A 23,048-nucleotide genomic window follows, 5' to 3' on the forward strand; every position below is an offset into this window, starting at 1 on the left:
CAAGGGAGCTGCCAAGAGGGTTTTGCTTGGTAGTCTGAGGGGTAAGTCATTGCGTTTGTCTTCTGGTAGTTTGAGACCTCTCTTCTCCTCCTTTTTGGGTTGTGGCATTCCATTGCAGAGGCTGGTAAGAGCCTTGTGCCTGGCCTCTGCCTCTTGGGCGTCTGTATCTGCCCCTCTGTGGTCTGGCAGAAGCTGGAAAGGACCAGTTTTTGGTTGGCCAATTTCTGCTGAAATGAGGAGGTTGAACCTGTAAAAAAATCCTTGACCGTCTGCATAAATTTTGCCTTATCCTCCATTTTCTTTAAAACTTCTGCTTTTACACCAAATAAACCATCCTGCTGTAAAGGTGCATCCAATAACTTTGCTTTAACATGATCAGGTAAAGTTTGTTTTTTTAACCAAGCATGCCTACGTATGACAGACCCTGTCACTGCTGCTCTACAAGAGGCTTCCAATGAATCAAATCCACATTGCAAGGTATGTTTTCCCACTTGTTCAGCTGAATGTAACAAATCTTGCATTTCCTTGTAATCTGGTTGGTCTGTATGTGCGACCATTTTTTGTTTTAATTGAGACATTAGATATTGTTGATATTTCAGCATGTGAAACTGACAATTTAAGGCCCTCATAGCTAGAGTAGCAGAGGGATAAACTTTCTTTCCCCATCTGTCTAGTGCTCTAGAATCCCTTTCAGAGGGCACAGGATTTTTAGCAGTTGAGGCTTTTACCCCTTTGGGACCCTGGAAAATGGTTTCTGGGACAGCAACAGGGCTTTTATACAGGAATTTGTGTGAGTCAGGGACTCTGTAGTATCTGTCTGGTTTGGCTGGTGCAGGAGGTAGTGAATCTGGGTTAAGGCTGGATTCTGAATAAACATCATCCACAATGTCTAACACAGGTGGAATTGCAAGTGGTTTGTGCTGGGGTAGTAAAAGGAACTCTCGGAGCCTTTTCTTAGAATCAGAGTAATCCTGGCCTTCCCAGTGGAAATGTTCCCTCATAGTATGTAAGAGAAGTCTTCTGGGGGAGATGCAGAAGGGATAGACTCTTCAGCATCACAATCTTCATAAGGGGAAAAGGAATATTCCTGTTCCTCAAAAGAGTCTGAGGAAATTGAAACCTGGTCAGAGGAAGCATAGTCCTCCTCCTGCCTTGGCCTTTTATCAGGAGGGGGATGGGAACCCCTGATTAGGGTAATTAAATCTTCAGCCATCTTAAGCATCTGTTTCCTAGGCATGGGGCCTTGTGCTGGAGACTGCTGTGCAGTCTTCTTTGTTTTTAAAGGAGTATTCAGTTTTGCATAGGATTTAATAGTGAGTGTAGTCGGTCTGAAGACACCTTCAGCAACTGAAGGCGTTTCAACTGCACCGGAATCTCCTTCAGATATGGAGTCGGAAGGGCCTAAAGGTAAAGGTTGTGGAGGCCTAGTAATCTCCGCTTGTGAATCGGATGTCGCCTGGGGTTCTAAATCAACGGGAGTCAGGGACTGAAAACTGGAGAACCAGCGACTGGCCTAGCAGAGGCCTCGGAATCCGGTTTGGATTTCGGCTGCCTGTCCTTATCTTTGCGTTTTTTATGTATTCCGGTCGTCGGTTGCTCTGACGGCATGGTATAATTAAATTTCCTACCAAAATAATGTTGGGCGAAATCAAACCAACGTTTAATAGTACATTTATTAAACCTAGCACAAAACCGACAACCTGTGACGTCATGGTCTGGGCCTAGGCAAGGAATACAATAAGAATGAAAGTCCTTATGAGGTATTTGCTTCCCACAAGAAATGCAATTGTTAACTTTTTCTGACATCGGACTGAGGCAAGAAAAGTTTCCCCAATGGGGTACTTAGCTTTATGAAAACTTCGGTCTGAAATTCGACTTGAAAATCTCAGGAGTCGGCCGACGGGCACTTGCGAACTGCTTCTGCTTCGGGCACCGCGCGGCAAGAAAGACTGAAGAAAATGGTGCTGGATGCATCTTATATACCCCTGGTGCACTGACGTCAGGGAAGAAGTGACAGCAACCGACGCCGGACCAAGACTTCGGAACTCGGGCCGACTGCGGGACCGCCTGACTGCAGGATAACCCAACACTGATGACTGCAGCAGTGTAGCACGATGAACATCTGGCAGTTTAAGGCCCTAATGGCTAAAGTTGCAGAAGTGTTTACCTTCATACCCCATCAATCCAGCGCCCCGGAATCTCTATCAGAGGGGGGTAGAGTTTTTGGCAGTAGTGGCTTTAATGCCCTTAGGTCCCTGTGAAATGGTCTCAGGATCCGTAGTAGGATTTTTAAAGAGGAACTTATGAGAGTCAGGTAATCCTGTAATACCTATCAGGTTTTCTGGGAGCAGGAGGTAAAATGTCAGGGGCCAGGCTAGATTCCCAGAAGGCATCATCTACAATGTCCAGTACAGGAGGGATAGCTAAAGGCCTGTGTTGAGGCAGGAGTAAGAATTCCCTAAGCATCTTTTTGGAGTCAGAGTAATCCTGGCTTTCCCAGCGGAAATGCCCCCTAAGAGTATGCATGGTTTCACCAAAAGAGAAAATCTCTGGAGGGGAAGCAGAGGAAATGGAGTCCTCAGCTTCAGAATCCTCATAGGTAGATAAGGGCAAATTCTGTTCATCAGAAAAAACAGAAATTTCAGAATCCTGATCAGAAGAATCAGAAGGAAAATCAGTCCTCGGTCTCTTAGAAGGAGAAGGGTGGCTTCCCCTGATTAGAGTAATAAGGTCTTCAGCCATTCTTATCATTTGTTTTTTAGGCATAGGGGCCTGACCATGCGGTCTGGGCGTTGGTTTTCTGGGCATGGATCGAGTTTTAGGCCTTGAATAAGAAGATGGCGTTGATTTAATATGCAAGTCAGTAGGCCTGAATACACCCTCAGAAGCCGGTGCCTGCACAGTGGCTCTGGACCCATCCAAGGTAGAGACATCTGCAGGTTCCACAGTTGAAGAAGCATCTTGCGGCATACCAGACTCAGAATAGGTCTCAGTGGAGGCCTGCAAATCTGAAGTAGCGGGTATCAGGCGCTGCAAAAGCACCTCACTGAGTATCAGCGAACTGGTGACTAGCTTAGGAGAAGCGTCGTCGACAGCTTTGGACCTATGCAGTCTGTCTCTATCTTTATCTTTGCATTTTTTTGGAATGTCGGTAGTCAGATGGCTTACCGAAGCCATTTCTGGATAATTGAAGCGAGTATCAAAATATTTAGATGCGAAAATGAACCGACGATGAATAGTGCGAGGTTTGAATAAGGCACAAAACCGACAGTGTGGTACGTCGTGGTCTGGGCCCAAGCAAGGAATGCAGTATGAATGAAAATATTTATGAGGTATTTGCTTTCCACAAGAAATACAATTGTTAACTTTTACTGACATCGGTTTAGAGCAAGAAAAAGGTTCCCTAACGGGGTACTTAGCTTAGTTGAAGACTTTGGATCTGAAAACAAAAATTTCAGGAGTCAGCCGACCGGCACTTGCAAACTGCTTCTGCTTCAGGCACCACACGGCAAGAAAGACTGATGTAATGGCATTGGCTGCATGCTTTATACCCCTGACTACCTGTCATTAAGGAAGATGAGGCAGCAACCGATGCAGGACCCAAGACTTTGATAATCAGGCCAACTGAGGTCTACCTGCAAACAGATAACCCAAATGTGATGAATGCAACAGTGAAACACGAAGAACATCCTTGTCTGCTTGTCATACTGATTTAGGTTGCTAAGATCCAATATTGGTCTGAGGTCACCTGTCTCTTTTGAAACTAAAAAGAACCTGGAATAGATTCTGTTCTGGGATGACTATATAGATGACTCTTTTTGTGCACCACTTTAACACTTCTGTTGCTGCAGGTTCCAAGTAATTAGGTGGTTTATCAGGAATCTTCAATCTTTTCTCTGGAAGAGACAAAAAGGGTATCTTATAGCCTCTAACGACTATCCCTGGCACCCATGAATCAGATGTTATGATTTGCCAGGTTAAAGGGTACAAGGCTAAACATCCCTCAACTGCCTCCAGAATGCAGCATTCAGGCCACAGTTCAGGGACACTGATAAAGGTTCTCAGTGAAGGGGCAATGAAATCCTTGGTTCCACAGTCCACTCCTGCCTTTCAGGCAGTGTCTGTTTGAATTCCCTCCACTGCTGCCTATGGGAGCTCTATCTCCAAGATTGTCTTAGTGAAATCCCTGGGATTTCTTGAATCTCATTTCCCTACCTTCTTTTTGACTCCTCAAAAAGGATCTTTGATGAATAGAAAAACGGATTCCCATGGTAGACAAATTCTTACCATCCTGTTCACACCTGGTAAGTAATTCCTTTACCTTAAGTCCGAACAGTGTTGAACCTTCAAAGGGGGCATTGATAAAGGACCCACTGAAACCTTCCGTGAAATCTCAGCTGCATGCAAGCATGGCGACACATGGTAATACTTGTACCAGCTGCTCTTGATGTGCCATTAGCTGCATTTGATGGCAGCAGCATGGCCATATTTGATGCAGACTGCAGGGTAGACATTTGGGCATCCACTGTTTTTTGGATGTCTGAAGGTAAGTTTCCTGAAAGAGACTTGATCAAGTCTCTTTGGAAACTTGTCAGGTTTGCTAGGTAGCTCAGCACTTGGAGTGTAAAGGTCACAATTGCATAGGTCCATTTCCGTAGTCTGTCCAACACCCTTAACTCCCTGTTAAATGGATGGACAATGGAACTTTCCTCAGATAGTTCCTTCTTTGTGGATGCTGCTGCTACCACCACCATGGCATCGGGGGGGGAGGGGGGTTTGAACCAATATGTCCTATCTTTTGAGGTGACCAAGATTCTGTCTGTTTTTTAGGTATGAGCTCTGCCAAGTCTGGTTTCTTCCTAGCCTTCTGAGCAACAATATCTATTAAGTGTCAGGAGGTGGGACCACCCTGGATGTCAATGGGCCGGACCCAAAAGTTTCAAGGAACATGGACTCATCAGAAGAAGGAGCTTCCATGGACCATCTCCCGCTTTGTCAATTCTAGTAAGTCTCCAAAGGTGATGTTCTTGTGGGGGATCTTGGGGATCCTTCTTCACCATCGAAATACATGTCTTCAGTGACCAACTCAGGAGAAGAGTCTATGTGCTTCCATTTACATGTCCTCTTTCAAGGGATGTGCCTCAGGGGCTCTGATGGAGACATATCAGAATCAGACAAGGATCTCAAACGTCAAGCTGTCCTGAAGTTAACTGGGTCTGTCTGTCCCTGTTGAGTCTAATGAGAGGAATGAGGCACAGGACTGGGATTGATCCAAACCCAGTGCAGTGTGCATGCACCTGTTTCTTTGGCTTGGTCAAGGCATTTTCCACAGTCTCAAAAGCACTGTCAACTAGTAGAACCAAGGAGAAACTACCTCTGTCAGCTGACACAGTAGGTTTACCAACTCCAAAGAAAGTCAGTTCCGAGGAGGACCTCAGAGCTGAGCTGTCCAGTGCCGAAGCACCTAGGCGGAGAAATGGCTTCGAAAACTTTGAAGTTTACTCCACCGTCAGAACTTGGATCCTGACACTTTGTCTCCAGGACTCCTCTCAGCCTAAAAACATTGGGGTTGAAAGGTTGAAAGAGTAAAGGAAGTTAGGCTGCTTGGACTTAACTGCAAAACTACAAGTACTTTATTTAGAAATGGTTGTGGACTTGTACTGTGTATGAATACAGTAGAAACAGTTATTTACTGCATTCTAGTATAATTGCATTTCTACATTTTGGTATTCACTCTCTGACTGTTCTTTCTCTCCGTAACTACCTACCTAACCTGTTACTACTCCCTGCTGTCTGCTCTCTCACTACACTGTTAGCTGACTTCTGCTCTGGCTACCAACCCCCCCCTCCCCCCCACATACCCTTCCTGCCTATTACTAACAATCTGTAATGTTCTATGCCTTGTAAAACTGTTGTCTCCTAATTACTTTTTGTTTTTCTCCATTACAGCTGTTTAAACATCTTGGGCTGCAGGTGCACCCCTCCCACCCTCCAGACTTGAATAAGTACTATTGCTGAAGTGCAATTCTAGTGAAAATCTTACAAAGGCTTCTCTGCAAGCATGGTGTTTCTTCAAATTAAACGCAATGCACGTCTTAACTTTCAACATAAAGACTTAATGTTAATGCCTTTATATACTAAGTTTTTTTTGTTGTTTAAAGCATGCACACTTGCAGAGGCCTGTCTAGCTAGCCCAGTTTTCCTAACTCCGATCCTGTAAGACCCCATTTCAGACTCTAGTTGATGACACACTGCTGGATTCTGTACCTCTCTCTGAGTAGCAAGGCAACATTTTAAATTTTTATCTATGGCTTTTACATCCAACTGTGCCTTTTTCCCCAGTTTCATCTGTGACTAGTCAATATTAGAATATTTCTGTATGGCAATAGCTATCCACTTCCAAACTAAACTACACTACCCCAGAATTAGTAACACCAGAAATAATTAACTTGTGCTAGTTTAGTTACTCCCTTGAATTGTACTGCCATTTACTTAACTGCAGTTCATCTATTCTCTTGGTACTCTCTTCATATCACTTACCTACAGTTTGAGTCAAATGATTGTTTGTTTTTGTTTGAATTACCCATCCTCCAGAATCTGGCTGAGAGACCTGTCAATCACTCCCACAGGACTCCTCCTGCAATTAGTCCCTACCCTTCTCCCCTACTAGGAATGCATAAGACAGAAGTTATATAAGGGCCAATATTCTCTGTTACCTGATTGTTTTCTAGCCCACAACCGCTCCTAAGAGCAGCTAACAGGTCTCTGCCCGCTTCACTCCCCACCCTGCCCCGAATTTCCACCCGCCCCCGGTGGTCCTACCTTTATTTGAAGAACAAATCTCTCCCATCATTTTTACCACCAACCCCAACACTACTCCCAACTCTAACTCCACCATCTTCCCACTACTACCCCTCCTCTTCTGCTAACATGAATAAGCATACCATACTTATACTCTTTGCATACCCTCTCCTTGCATATCTTACATCTTATCAAAACTCCATTATACCCCCACTCAACCACTTCCACTGTACAACTATTCACACCATCACTCATGACTCACCCTCACTCTGCTCCTCTCCCACCAACTCAAAAAACATCCTTATGCATCCCCCAAGTATTCTATCAACTAAAATACTCAAACTAAATGCATCCCTAAAAGTTAACAAAATAACTCTCCCACCACATCTATTACCGACTGCACCCAATCATAAAGTTTCCCTAAAATGCAAACTCTTTCACGAACTGATAAAGCTAATAACCTCATGCATATCAAAACTTGCCCTCAGTGGAGACATCCACCCCAACCCTGGCCCCTCCATCTCCAATCCCACTTCTAATAATCAGACTAACAACCACAACATCTCCCAAATCCCAGCCAGAAGAAAACTAAATGACCTCTTTCTGCTAAGCCTAAATATCAAGTATAACCAACAAAGTCCACAAATTCCATGCCACCATAGACTTGTACTCCCCGGATATAATCATCCTGACAGAAACCAGAAACCTGGCTAAAACTTCACACTACCAGTGAGCAAATCCTCCCTAATGGTTACAACATATTAAGACTAGACCGACTAAACAAGAAAGGAGGTGGTATAGCTATAATATTTAAACAGCATCTAAACATCAAGATCCTAAACTCATCAGCTCCCCAAATTGCCAATGAAGAAATAATATATATACCAACCTGAAAATAAACCAAAATAAAACCATCAACATAATAGGATGCTACTTCTCACCTGGCCAGAATATCCCTCCACTAGAAAACCTCCTCAGCTGGACTACCCACCATCTCCCCCAAGAGACCATAATTTTACGTGATTTCAATAATGATTGGCAATCCTGTTGCAGCAACCATCCAACCCATCATCTAAACCTTCATGGCTTCACCAAACTAGTCCAGTCACCAACCAGAATAAATAAAAACTCCAACAAGCACACTATCCTAGATTGGACACTAGTCAGCAAGATTCCCCAGTCCTATATAGCAGGCTGCCTATCAGATAGCATCAGTGATCATTCCCCAACATTCCTACTGAAAAAACACCTATGCCAAGTTAAACCTGTTATCTACTGTCAAATGTGTAAAAAACTACACTTTAACCCAATCACATTAATTTCATCCCTCAAAGAATGTAACTGGCATCCTCTAAATTACCTCAGCCTAGAAGACAGAGTCCAATTTTTCTACAGTACCTTCCTAAGCATCCTAAATAACCATGCCCCTATAAGACTTACAAAGCCCAACCCTCCCCATGGCTACAGAAAACCACTACGTCAAAAATGAAAAACAGAGCTAAAGCCTGGGAACACTGGCGCAAAACCAAGACCCCCTTAGCTAGACAGAAATTTCTAGAACTACGCAATAGAGTCAAAAAGCTAATAAAGCAAGACAAAATCCAGTACTACTCGTCTGCCCTCAACTTCTCCCAATACAATCCCAAACAATTCTGGACCTACATAAACTCCATCCTCCACCCAGGTAAAATCAAAACCCCTCCACCTAACATTCCTCAATCTACAGAAAATATTGCTACCTCGTTCAACACACACTTCACACAAACCGTACTATCAATAGCTGGACAATACAACCCCCCCTCCCCTACACCTTCACCCAGTAATCTCCCCACACTCTTCTCATTTTCTCCCATTCCTACCTCCAACATAAGAAAACTCTTAACTAAACTTAAACCCACAAAATTAGCAGTAGAGAACCTCCCAAGTGAATTCCTACAAATTGCAGCTGACACTCTAGCCTACCTAGTATCAATCTTGATTAACCGATCTCTGTCAGAATGCTATGTCCCTACACTATGGAAAATATCACACATAATTCCCCTCCACAAAGGTGGCCCCTCCACAGAACTAACCAACTACCGCCCCATAGCGTTTCTGTCTCCACTCTCCAAAATACTAGAGAGATGCAGTCACTCTCAAATCTCAGACTACCTCCGTGCTAACAACCTCCTTTCTAATACTCAACATGGTTTCAGACCAAAACGTAGAACCACCACTGCCTTACTCTCTTTTACTATCACTATCCTTCACCATAAAAACAATGGCCATCTCTCCTCAGCTACTTTCATAGACCTATCTAAAGCATTTGACATGGTCCCACACAAACAACTCATCTCTGTACTCAATAACCTATCCTTCTCTCAATCAGTCACCAACTGGTTTCAGAGATACCTGTCTGACCGCCAGCAACCCGTTGTATGGCAAAATGACATATCTCCCCAACTACCTGTCTCTATTGGTGTTCCCCAAGGATCCATCCTTGGACCCCTACTCTTCTCTATTTTCACCAATAATCTAGCATCTGCCACAAAACATGGCACACTCATACAATATACAGATGACTCAACCATCATCTGCTCAGCCCAGTCCCTACCTGAACTGCAAAAGGTCACACAGGATACCTTTTCCTCTGTTAAAACTTGGGTTATCTGATGCCCAGTTAATACTCAACCCAAACAAAACTAAACTCCTCATCTTCGAACACACCAAACATACTCAAAACAACTCTCACTTCAACATCACAGCAAAAGACAACACCACTATCCACCCAACAGATCGCACCAAATTGCTAGGAGTTGAAATAGACAACAATCTCAAATTTGACATTCACATATCCATGACCATAAAAAAAGTCCACAAAAAACTAGCAGCCTTATACAGAAATAAGCAACTCCTCACCAAAGCAGCTAGGATTTCAGTTGCAAATTCGCACCTCATCTCCACCCTACTTTATGCCTCTCCAATATATACCAACATGAGGTAATGCGAGCTAAATAAACTCGAGACCTGGTACAACAAAAATGCCAAATTCACCACCAAGGCATCCTACCACAGTCACCACTGTCTCTCACTTACTGAACTAGGCTGGCTAGAACTCCCTCACCTGCTTCAATGGCATCAACTCGCACTCACCCACAAACTAGTAAACCATCCTTTAAAGGTCATATCCCTCCAGTATCTACTCCAACCCTATCTCACCACCAGACCACTACGATCCAGCAACAAAACTCAATTACATGTTGCTAGAGCCAATAACACTGCTGGAGAAGCAGTATTCTCCAGCGCTACAGCCAAATTATGGAACACCCTACCCCCCAGAATAACCTCTTTACCATCATGCACCCACTTCAAAACTTTACTTAAAGCGCACGTAAAAACATGCTGGCTATGCCCTTGTAACTCTCCCCTCTAACTTCTCCCACTCCATCTACCCTCTACCTCTCTACCACCCCACAAACTACCATTGATTACGGCAAGCTCTGATACTTCCATGCCTATCTACTTATTATACGGCAGTAACTTCTTATTGTAACAATTGTTAATACCTGCTATGACTTTGTGGATGGAACAGATGCTAGTTATCTAATGAATGTACTATGTTCTTCATCTGTAACTATGTTTGCAATATTTTAATTGCTAGGATTCTTCATCTGTAACAATGTCTGTAATATTTTAATTTGTGGAGCTTTTCTCTCCGGGCCTCTGCTGAAAATGGACCTGCATCCAGTCGGACATCTCAACAAATGTAAATAAATAAAGTCTCTAGGACTACTGGGTCTGATGACAGTGTGGCAAAAGGATTCACACCCAAGAATGTATGTTCCAGGAAAGAAGTCAGTGTTGGAGCAAGATGGAATGAGGTTGAAGGGCATATTCCCAGTCCTCCTCTAGGGGATGCACTGGGAGGACTCTTGTGTGCTTAGGAATTTGCTCATCATGTGGTTGACATCCATCTTTGTAAGGCTTCTGATGGATTGACCAGACCTCAAGGAAGAAGCTACAGATGCCAGTCTCAATGGTAATTGGTGTTGTGGAGTATAGGTAAATGCAACCTGCGGCTAACCAGATCAAGAGAAAATGTAGGTTTTAGAGAGGGAGTTCGGATGTGAACTGTAGATGGATTAGACTGCTTTGATGACTTAGGTGCTGGACCTGGGACTGTAGTTGGATCCAGGGACCTTTTCCTCAATTTTTCTGCCTTTCTTTCTGCTCGTGTCTTCTTATCTGGTTTGTCCTTGTGCTTTTTTTTGGATCCTTCTCCTTCCTCTTATCAGCTGAGAGAGAAGAGAATGTTGTCTGGATTCATGGGACATGGCAGCCTCTGTCTCAGGAGGTAGTAAACCCTTGAGGATCAGCTTCTCCTTTCTGCTTTGGAGTGCTCTGGTTCCACAAGTGGCACAGATACTCCATTTGTCCTGAAGATAAGAAGGACATAGAAAGTAGACACAAAGCAAATGGAGGTCTTGATGGGTGGGGGGGTTTTTTGTCCACAAGCTGAACATTTCCTGAATCCAGTAGGCTTGTCAGATACAACACTCTAAAAATGAACCAAGTAATATATATCACACTGAAAAGTTATGCATACTTTTAAATACTTTTTTTTATTTTAAAGAGCTTATACTTGGGGAAAATAGTACTTAAACTAAAAAGATAAGTACACTTCAAAACCTCACTATAGCAGTAACTACACTGAAAAGTTATGCATACTTTTAAATACTTTTTTTTATTTTAAAGAGCTTATACTTGGGGAAAATAGTACTTAAACTAAAAAGATAAGTACACTTCAAAACCTCACTATAGCAGTAACTACATAAAATAAGAATAATGTGTGTGTGTATATATACGCATTAATATATATATATATATATATATATATATATATATATATATATATATATATATATATATATATATATATATATATATATACGTGTGTGTATGTGTATGTGTGTGTGTGTGTGTTTGTGTGTGTGCACATATATAAATACACACACAAACACACACACATTATATATATATATATATATATATATATATATATATATAATGTACATATATCAAACCACTTGAAGATCAAGCCACTAGAAAATTCAGTCATACCACTACTAGAAAAAAAAGGTTATCTATCTGTCCTAAATATATCTACCTAAGCTAACTCTAAATCTAACCTAGACCAACCTAACTTATCATGAATGCTCAGAGCTCTTGGAAGTCACATCTGATCAAACGTGTGGCAAACGAGATCTGAGGTAAATCAGCTAGGAGGAGGGAACTGACGAGAGGGGAGGAGTCAAAGGACTCAGATCCAGTAGTTTGGTACAAGGTGCCAAGGTCACATCCAGACAGATCCAACAACCCAAACATTGAATCTGACGAAAATAGACAATGTCAGAGCATCTGGTAGCACTACAGTGATAGCAGCCGATGTTAGTATCTTGACACACTCTCTGCATAAAACAGGCACTGATTGCACTGCCCTTGATTTGTGACAGTAACCTCACAAATTCTTTAAAGTTTATGCTTTTTTGACAATGAATGCTGGTACTTTCCAATTATGCACATCAGCAAAATATCAGAACCACATCAGCAGTTAGAAAGAACTTTGGGGATCCTAAGGCCTCATATGCTCCCAAAATGCTAGCACAGGGATGCTATGTGGGAGCCAAAGGTGTGATGTACATCCTGAAAAGACAATTTCAGGATTTAAAGAACAGCCAAGAAAGAAGGCACAAAACAGATGTACCCAAGAATTCCATCCACTACAGATAACTCTCAAATATAAGATCTGGACTGCATTTCTAACACTACAAGCAGGATTTTAATGAATATCACTAAAGCCAACACAGATCTTCCAAGGACTTTATTTTGCCAGTACTAGGAGGATTTTACTGGACAATTTTTTTTTTCAGTTTAAAGGACTACCTTTTGTGTTAAAGAATGACCAACACTCTTGTGTCAAGAACGCGTCTAATCTGTTTTTATCCAACTAACTAAAACAAAGAACTATCAGTTATTTTTTCAGTATTTAATATATATATATATATATATATATATATATATATATGTACATACACACACATACATATACATATATATATATATATATATATATATATATATATATATATATATATATATATATGGTTCTACCTGACTTAGTCGACAGCGTAGAACACCGACAATGGAATCCGGAGCTCCAGAAGATCGACAATGAAGAAGACCGACGCGAATCGCGAGTGCCAGAACATCGACAATGCAGAAGACCGACACGACGGATGACAACACCGACGCCGAGGATGCCGACATGGGAAAAGGCTGTGTGAGTATGCGGTAGTGACGGACGTTAGGGTGCGAGTCAGGTAAGTGTGGATATTGACGGTCTGTGGGGACAGGGTGGGTTAAGTGAGTTAGGGTTAGGAGCGGGTTAGGTAAGTGTGCGGTAGGGACAGACTTTGGGATAGGCGGTTAAGTGAGTTAGGGTTAGGGAGCGGGTTAGGTAAGTGTGTAGGGATAGACTTTGGGATGGGGCGGGTTAAGTGAGTTAGGGTTAGGAGCGGGTTAGGTAAGTGTGCGGTAGGATAGACTTTGGGTTAGGCGGGTTAAGTGAGTTAGGGTTAGGAGGCGGGTTAAATGCGTGTGCGATAGTAGCGGACCTTAGGGTTAGGGTTGTCGATAGTTGTGTATGTAAGGTTTAGTGTGGGTTTGTAAGGATTTTGGTGTGCTTGTGTTGTGTGTGTGGTTTGTGGAATGGGGATGTGTTTTGTTTTTTATTGTTATTGTGGTGTGTGCAGTGTATGGGGTTTCGTGTTTGTGTACCGTCGGTTATTTCGTTGTCGGGTATGTGAGGTTTCGTGTTAATGCACTGTCGATTATGTGGTGTCGGTGATGTCGTTGTCGGTGTTGTGTGGTTTCGACTATGTCAGGTAGAACCATATAAATATATATATATATATATATATATATATATATATATATATATATATATATATTTTTTTTTTTAACGTTTTATTACCTGACAAAACTAAACAAAGAATGCTTGTATAAATCCTTCTGAACAACACATACTGTTATAAATATAACTCTGTTGCACTTACTTGGCTTTTGATTAGGAATAATAAGAATAATGTTGGATTCTTGCTGTTTTCGCTTGTGGCATCTGCCTCAAACGAAAGAAGTTCTAAAAAAGGTCTATAATCCATCTCAACAATCTGTCAATTTACCACTCAGTCTCCTAGTCCCTTAGAAATGAACATCACTGCCTAAGCTTGAGAAAAAAAGTACAGTTGTGTACCTACCATAAATGTAGATGTTCGAGTGTGTTCACTGTTGCAGTCATTACTCTTGGGTTATCCAGCTGGCAGGTTACCCGCAGTCGGCCAGAATTCCAAAGTCTAGGTCCGGCGTCGGTTACTATCGCCTCTTCCCTGATGTCAGTGCACCAGGGGTATAAAAGATGCAGCCAATGCCATTTTCTTCAGTTTTTCTTGCCCCAGATGTCAGGTGCCCCCAAATTGGTAGGCTGAAAAAATATGCCAATAAGTATGCATGCACAAATATAAACATTTCCTTCATCTACAAGCAAATACACCACATATGTTGTATAGGATAGAGAAGTACAGATAAATCCCAGCAAAGAAAAGGGGGAGGGTGGGTGGGTAACCTGGACTGCAACAGTGAATACACTCGAACATCTACATTTATGGTAGGTACACAACTGTACTATGTTCATCATGTTTCACTGTTGCAGTCATTACTCTTGGGTTGAATCCCAAAGTTGAGGATGGGTGGCTGGGCTAAATAGGATTAGGAGAGGCTATGAGGCCCTACAGAACTGCAGTGGCAAAGCCTGCTCTGGATTTAAAGTAAAGAGGTAAGTGGTAGTGCTTTGTGAAAGTGTGCACTGAACTCCAAGTTGCAGCCTCTAAGATGTCTTTGGTTGGTACTCCTCTAAGGAAGGCTGCTGAAGTGGCTGCTGCTCTGGTAGAATGAGGCCTAATGCCCTTAGGCACTGATTTGCCATGTTGAAGATAGCAGAAATGGATGCAATGGCCTATCCATTTAGAAATAGTCTATTTTGAGTTAGCCTTTCCTTGTGACCCTGCAGCATATGACACTAAAAGTTGCTCAGTGTTTCTGAAAGCTTTAGTTCTGTCCAAGTAGAAGCGTAACTGCCTGTGTATGTCCAAAGAATGCAGAATTTTCTCACCCTTGTTCTGTGGGTTTGGATAAAAGGTAGCTAAGTGAATGGTTTGGTTGACGGCCACACTGGACACCACCTTAGGCATAAATGTTGGGTTTGTCCTCAGAGAAACCCTGTCTGGATGAAAAATGATAAAAGGTTCCACAGCCATGAGTGCTTGTAACTCCGAGACCCGTCTTGCAGAGGTTATTGCTAGAAGCAGAGGTGTTTTCCAGGATAACAATTTTATATCAGCTGTTGAAGCTGGCTCAAAAGGAGACAGTGTGAGTATTTCCAAAACATAATTGAGGTCCCATGCCGGAATTGGTGTTCTCCTTGGAGGCCTGATGTTTTTCGCCCCTCTGAGGCACTGCCTTATTAAAGGATGAGAAAAGATAGGTGGTTCCGTATTGTAATGGGCTGAAATGGCAGAGGCATGAATCCTAATTGATGAGAAAGAAAGGCCTTTGTTCAGCATCTCAGTTAGGTATTGTAAAATCTGAGGGATATTTGGTACACACGTGTCAATGCCTTGTTCCTGGTTCCAAGCACAGAATCTCTTCCATTTTTCTGTATAAGACTTTCTGGTACTGGGCCTCCTGGCCTCCAAAATATCATCCATAACAGCTTTTGAAAGAGGAGTGTTTTGAATGGCTATATTATCCGCCATGCTGCCAGATTTAAGGTCCTGAGTTGGCTGTGCAGGATCCGATTGTTTTGTTAGGTCAGCAAGTGAGAAGTTTGAGGCAATATCCATGCTGGACCTTGAGACAAGCTCTTTAAGATTGGGTACCAGTGCGGGCGTGGCCAGTCTGGTGCAATCAGTATCATTTTTGGCTTCTCTTGTCTGACCTTTAGGAGTACCCTGGGAAGGAGAGGCAGTGGAAGAAAGGCATATACTGTTAGATTTTTCCAGCTGAAGGAAAGGGCATCCACTCTCCATGCTTGCTTGTGATAAATCCTTGTGCAAAATCTATGCAATTGGCAGTTAAATAGATCTATGTCTGGGCATCCCCATTTCCTTGTTATACTGAAGAATTGTGGATCCAGTTTACATTCATGGGGATCCATGAGGTTTCTGCTTAGTTCGTCTGCCAGAGTATTTGTTTCTCCTGGCAGGAATTCTGCTTGCAGGTGAACTTGAAAAGCCAATGCTGTGTCCCATAAGGTCATTGCTTGTCTGCAGAGGGGGTAGGAATGTGCATCTCCCTGCTTGTTTATGTACCACATGACTGTAGTATTGTCTGTCTTTATCAGTAGCTGTCCTGGTTGAAGTAGATCCTTGAAAGCTGTCAGGGCATTTTGAACAGCTAGCATCTCTTTTTGATTGATGTGAAGATGCATCTGGCTTGCAGGCCATGTGCCCTGAATACATTTTCCTGCCATATGGGCCCCCCAGGCATAATCTGATGCATCCGTTGTCAGTGTCTGTCTGGCTGTGGGTAAACTGAATGGCAGACCCTTGTTGTGGTGACAGGCCTCTGCCCACCATCAAAACTCCTGTTGCAGGCAGGGAATGAGTGTAATTACTGTCTCCAGGCTGTGGCAATGCTGAGTCCAAACACTTTTTAGATACCACTGTAGTTTCCTCATATGCAGTCTGGCATATGGAATTAGTAGAATGCAAGATGCCATGAAACCCAGGGCCTGCAGGATTTTCCTTGCAGATAAGTGGATCTTTGATGCCAATTTTTTGAAGTAAGAAGTCAGTTGTTTTTGTTTGTCTGGCGTGAGATAAGCCATCTGGGCAGTTGTATTTAAGCTTGCACCCAGGAATATTATCTCTTGAGAGGCACTAGTTTTGATTTCTTTTCATTTACTGTGTACCCTAGGCCAATTAGTAATCTTTTTACAAACGCCAGATGCTTTAGAAGAATGTCTTTGTTCTCTGCTTGAATAAGGCAGTCGTCCAAGTAGGGATATATTTGAATTCCTCCTTGTCTGCAAAACGCAATTACTGGTGCCAGGCATTTTGTGAAGACCCTGGGCGCAGTAGATAAGCCAAAGGGCAGTGCAGAGAATTGGTAGTGCATTGAGCCAGCTATGAATCTGAGGTATCTTCTGCAAGATTATCTGATTGGGACATGCAGGTATGCCTCTTTTAGGTCCAAAGTTACGAGCCAAGCCTTCTTGCCCAGCATGGGCAGTAGCTGCTGTAGAGTCAACATCTTGAATTTTGGAACTTCCAGAAACTTATTTAGTATAGACAGGTCCAGTATTGGTCTCCAGGTTGTGTCCTTTCTGGGCACTAAGAAAAGTCTGGAGTAAAATCCTTGCCCCTGCTCTTGTTGTGGTACTTGTTGAATGGCCCTCATGTCTATGAGGGCTGTAATTTGCTTTTGTGCCTCTGCTCATTGATTGTGTGGCAGGTCTGGCACACCTTTTGACTTTAGTAGGGTACGAAAATGTAACCTGTAGCCTTGGGACACTATGTTCAAGACCCATTTGTCTTGGGTAACCATTTGCCAATTTGATGGAAAAAGTGCTAGTTTCCCCCCCTAAGGGGGCTGCCAAAAGAAAAGTGCTTGGATCTGGCAGAGGAAAGTCACTGGGACTGTTTCCTGTAAGGTTGTGATTTGTCTTCTCCGCTTTTGGAGGTAGGAGCACCCCATTGTTTAGGCCTGTATGAGCCTTGGGGCTGAGATCTGCCTCTGGGACGCCTGTATCTGCCTCTTTATGGTCTGTCTGATACTGGAAAGACCAATTTTTGGAAGGCCAGTTCCTGCTAAACCTGGGTGGCTGTACCTGTAAGAAATCCTTAACTGTCTGCATGGATTTTGTTTTATCCTCCATTTTTTTCAACACCTCTTCTGCTTTAGTACCAAACAAAGTATCATGCTGTAAAGGAGCATCTAATAATTTTGCTTTAACATGATTAGGCAGATTCTGTTCCTTTAACCAAGCATGCCTTCTAATAACAGAACCTGTAACAGCGGCCCTGCAAGAGGCCTCCAGTGAATCATAACCACATTGCAAAGTATGCTTCCCCACTTGTTCAGCTGCATGCAATATATCCTGCAATTCCTTGTTCTCTGAACATTCTGTATTTGTCAACAATTTCTGTTTAAGCAGTGACATTAAATATTGCTGATATTTAAGCATATGAAATTGACAATTTACAGCCCTTACAGCCAAATTAGCAGAAGTGTAAACTTTTTTCCCCCATCTGTCCAGAGCCCTAGAATCCCTATCAGAGGGGACAGGGTTTTTTGCAGTGGAAGCTTTGACCCCTTTGGGACCCTGAGATATAGTTTCTGGGTCAGCAGCAGGGTTTTTATATAGGAATTTGAGAATCCGAGACCCTGTAGTATCTGTCTGGCTTAGCAGGTGCAGGGGGTAAAGAGTCAGGGGACAGGCCGGACTCTGAAACTACATCATCTACAATGTCTAGAGCAGGTGGAATAGCAAGGGGTCTGTGCTGAGGAAGTAGCAGACAGTCTCTGAGCCTTTTGTTAGATTCAGAATAATCTTGGCTCTCCCAGTGGAAATGCTCCCTCATGGTATGCAGGGTTTCCCCAAAAGAATAATCCTCAGGAGGAGAAGCTGAAGGAATGGATTCTTCAGCATCAGAGTCCTCATAGGGAAGCATGGAATAATCCTGTTCAGAAGAGGAATCAGAGGAAATAGAAACCTGATCAGAAGAATCATATTCTGTCTCTTGCCTAGGCCTCTTATTAGGAGGGGGGATGGGAACCCCTGATCAAAGTAATTAGGTCTTCGACCATTTTAAGCATCTGTTTTTTAGGCACAGAAGTCCGAGTAGGAGAATGCTGTACTTGTTTATTTGTCTTTAGAGCTGCTTTTGTCTTTGAAGCTGAAGATGGCTTAACATATAGTTGTGTAGGTCTGAAGACACCCTCAGAAGCCGATGCCTGCTCAGCGGCTCTGGACCCATGTGAGGGAATGATTTCCAAGTGTCCAATACCTTGAGTATCCAGAGGCCCATTCGGCTCCATGTGGGAGTCAGAAGCGGCCTGTGGCTCTGAGGTAGCGGGAGCCAGGGGCTGCGAAAGTGCCTCACTGAGAACCGGCGAACAGGCGACTGGCCTAACGGAGGCCTCGTCGTCGGTTTTGGACCTCGGATGCCTATTATTTCCTTGTCCTTGCATTTTTTGTAAACTCCGGTCGTCGGCTGTTCCGACGGCATTATATAATTAAATCTTCGGCGAAAGTAATGAAATGCAAAATCGAACCGACGCTTAATAGTGCGTTGGTTAAATCTAGCACAAAACCGACAGCTAGCAATGTTGTGATCAGGGCCTAGGCAAGGAATACAGTAAGAGTGAAAATCCTTATGAGGTATTTGCTTCCCACAAGAAATACAATTGTTAACTTTTTCTGACATCGGTCTGGAGCAAGAAAAAGTTTCTAACGGGAACTTAGCTTTAATGAAGACTTCGGTTCTGAAATTCAGATTTGAAAATCTCAGGAGTCAGCCGACCGGCACTTCTGAACTGCTTTTGCTTCGGGCACTGCGTGGCAAGAAAGACTGAAGAAAATGGCGTTGGCTGCATCTTTTATAGCCCTGGCACACTGACGTCAGGGAAGAGGCGACAGCAACCGACGCCTGACCTAGACTTTGGAACTCTGGCCCACTGCGGGTAGCCTGCCAGCAGGATAACCCAAGAGTAATGAGTGCAACAGTGAAACACGATGAACATCAAATGACTTCTAGCTAAGCAAACAGGAGACCTGCTTACTGGCTCTCAGTTACTCAAACTCCTACAAGAATAGAGTTTTCTTAAAAGAACCAAAAAAACACGATATTAGAAATTTTGGTCTTTAAAGACAATGTAAAAGTTTTGTCTTGTGCTCCATTAAGAGTGAGGTAATTAATGCATTAACCAATGTTTTTGGAGGGATATATAAATGGCTTGTTGTAATTATTGATTTGTCTGATGAAGTTTGCTTATGAAGTAAACAAAAGCACTAAAAAATGACAATTTGTCTATTAAATGCAGTTTAAGACTGAAATCATGTTTTAGATGAATTTATTATTGTGGTAATTAATTGTATTCATCTTTTAACGTGATTAAAACTTGTTGTATGATATCAAAAGTTTAGGTTTTTAAAGACAATGTAAAAGTGTTGTCTTGTGCTCCTTTAAGAGTGAGGTAATTATGTAATTGATTAATGTATTAATTGATGTTTTTGGAGGGATATATAAAGGGCTTGTTGTAATTATTGATTTGTCTGATGAAGTTTGCTTATGAAGTAAACAAAAGCGCTTACTTTATCTACAGCTGGTCTGGCGTGTTTTTTTTGGTTCTTTTTGGATTTTAATAGACTTTTCTTCCTCTAACTTTCAAATGAATATGCCAAGCCTCCTCATGCAATCTGAGAAACCATAGCTATTCAGGTCCTCTTCTTCAAAACCCTTGATTTTTTTACCGTTCTTTTCAGTACTAGGCCATAACCTTTGGGAATCATTCCCTTCAAATCCTTAAGGTGCAGCTTCTTACCCTGAATTCATGCAGTGTTAAAATTTCAAGTGCAAATTCAATCTAAATGTACTTGCATCTTTGTCAATCATGTAGACTAGGTAAGCCACTACTTTTCTTTTTAGTCTACCTCTCCGTACTGCTTTGGCCCTTTGATACATCTACACTTGTTGATGCTCTATATTCTTTGTAAATATTTGTAATTTCCCAGCCTAATTTAGGCTGGGAAAGCCAGTCTAAATATTTGTAATTTCCCACCCGTGGGATCCCACCTGTGTCCCTGCTGGACCGGGAAAACAGGTGCTGACTTTGAGGGAACACAGTCGAAATTCTTGGCTAGGCTTATAAGGGCCCCCGGGCCAGTAGCCTAGCATCATTCTATGAACCTATAAAACTATTGTTTACATCTGCTCATGTCCCATAATGTGTGTGTGTGTGTGTGTGTGTGTGTGTGTGTGTGTGTGTGTGTGTGTGTGTGTGTGTGTGTGTGTGTGTGTGTGTGTGTGTGTGTGTGTGTGTGTGTGTGTGTGTGTGTGTGTGTGTGTCTTTGTACAACATCTTATATGCATATACAGAAAAAACACAAAACACACACACAAAAATTCATATTAATACTGTTTGCTGAATGTATACTGTAAGTGTAATAGTGATGAACTAACTCTTCTTAATGTAGAAAGGAATTTAATCAAACTGCAAATCTTTACTGCTACCACCAGTGAGTTAACAAGCAGGAGACTGGTGACTGCAGAGTTCCTTGCAGGATTATACACTGACATATTTTACAGATATATATGAAGCAGCATTCAGCTGGAAGAGGTGGAATCAGGTGAGTTCCCACGTCTCAGGAATCATTTGGCATTTTCTCATTGCCATCATAATACCAACTAGCTCACACATATTTCAATTATAAATGCATTACTAATATTAAACTGTTCATAAAGTCCAGTATACAGACAAAAACATGCTTAAACCCTATTTATTTATTTAATTGGACTAGTTTACATGGACCCTTTTCAGACATGACTCAAGTCAAAGTAATACAAATGTGTTTAATACATTTAATATACAGAAAGGTTTAAAATCAGCAGAAACGAGCCTTTCAAAATGGTGAATAAATAAAGAAATGACAGAGGATATAACATACAATATAGTAATAACAAAAGGCAAAAATATTCTGTAATGCTAAAAGCCACTTATAAATATAGAAATGCATGGTTCTTCTTTACATCAAAATTCTCACAGGATGCAGCAAAATGTGGAACTCCTCCTTAGCTCCTCTATCCCTGAAACAAAACTGTCTGACAAAAAGACAATGTAAAAATAAACTTTTAAAGATAAAGTTTAAGTTTTCCACTCACCGTGGGGATCTTCAGTGCTTTGTTGTAAAATGTTCGTATCTCCCAGTAGCTGAGCATGTTGCAGATTACTTTAACTAGACGGTAAAGCCAGAAGATGGCAGCCATAACAAGCAGGAAGATGATCCAGCCATTCTCCTGAATTCTGCAAATACAAATTGCAATCTTACATATAATTAACTGATATTATTATATGTGGAGATAATTTGTAGTATTATACTATTAATTTCACCTTCCAGTCGATTTCTTTTCTATATTTTCTCAAGACAGACTGAATTTTATCAGTGCCACTTGTTGTCTTAAAAATGTGCACATATACCCATTCTGTAGTAAGTTCTGAAGACGGTGGAAAGGGATTTCACCTCTTCCTGTGGTAGGTAAAACCTTGCAGAACCAGTGTTCAAGATGGGTAAATGTGGAGTCAACTTCTATTGATTCACAGAGAACTTCAGTTTGAAAAACTATTGTACCTACTCATGCAACTGTGCCTAAAACAAGCAATTATACAGATGGGGATCAATCTGGATATGTCTATGAGCCCTCAGTAAGCTATGACTGGCACCAGATTTTCTATCAAAACCCTGGGATCAGTAGCCAAACCAAAGGGCAAGGACCAAAATGAAAAGATTCTTGATTCATTGGGACTGCATCTCTAATAACAGTAGAAGGACTACATTTTGCTGATTTTTTTTATACAAACAGCAGTTATATATATATATATATATATATATATATTATTTTTTTTTGGACATGAAATGAAATCTGTGCCCTATGTGAAATATGTGTGGGCCGTAGACTCAAAAAGTCTAATTATTTTCTCTGGGAGACTGAAGCCTCCTGAGACATTTGAAGTAGTCATTCATAACTGACAAAGTGTCTCCAAACGAAATGCCCTCTGGCAGAGAGACAGTGGCCAGTGTGTTCTCACTCTGTGTCAAACTCTAGGTGCGAAGAAAGCTGTGCCCTATAGTTTAATTTCTCTTCATTATCAGAATCACATCAAGAGAGGAGGAAGATGCACACAGGTGGATTATATCTTATGTAGGAGGTCCAGTTTGAAGGAGATTGGAGACTGTAAAGTGGTGACTGCGGAAAGTGTAGTTAGGCAGCATAGAATGGTGGTTTGTAGGATGACGTTGGTGATCAAGAAGAGGAGGAGGAGTGTGAGGGTAGCACCAAGGATCAAATGGTGGAAATTGAAAAAGGGTAATTGTGAGGTGGAGTTCAGGGATGAGTCAAGACAGGCACTGGGTGGCAGTGAAGAGTTACCAA

The 23,048-nt window shown here is 42.1% G+C and overlaps 1 protein-coding gene across 1 annotated transcript in view; it reads right to left on the reverse strand.

Annotated features, from left to right (window-relative positions):
- LOC122798552 (autophagy-related protein 9A-like) overlaps positions 1-23,048 on the reverse strand; it is a 1,381,959-nt gene that overhangs the window by 602,501 nt on the left and 756,410 nt on the right. The window contains exon 9 of the mRNA XM_044067604.1: positions 21,780-21,921. Coding sequence (XP_043923539.1) covers positions 21,780-21,921 — 142 coding nt within the window. The remainder of the gene's footprint in view (positions 1-21,779; positions 21,922-23,048) is intronic.

Source organism: Protopterus annectens, chromosome 3.part1 (assembly GCF_019279795.1).
Source record: "Protopterus annectens isolate FY-2018-M chromosome 3.part1, PAN1.0, whole genome shotgun sequence".
NCBI classification, from domain to species: domain Eukaryota; kingdom Metazoa; phylum Chordata; order Ceratodontiformes; family Protopteridae; genus Protopterus; species Protopterus annectens.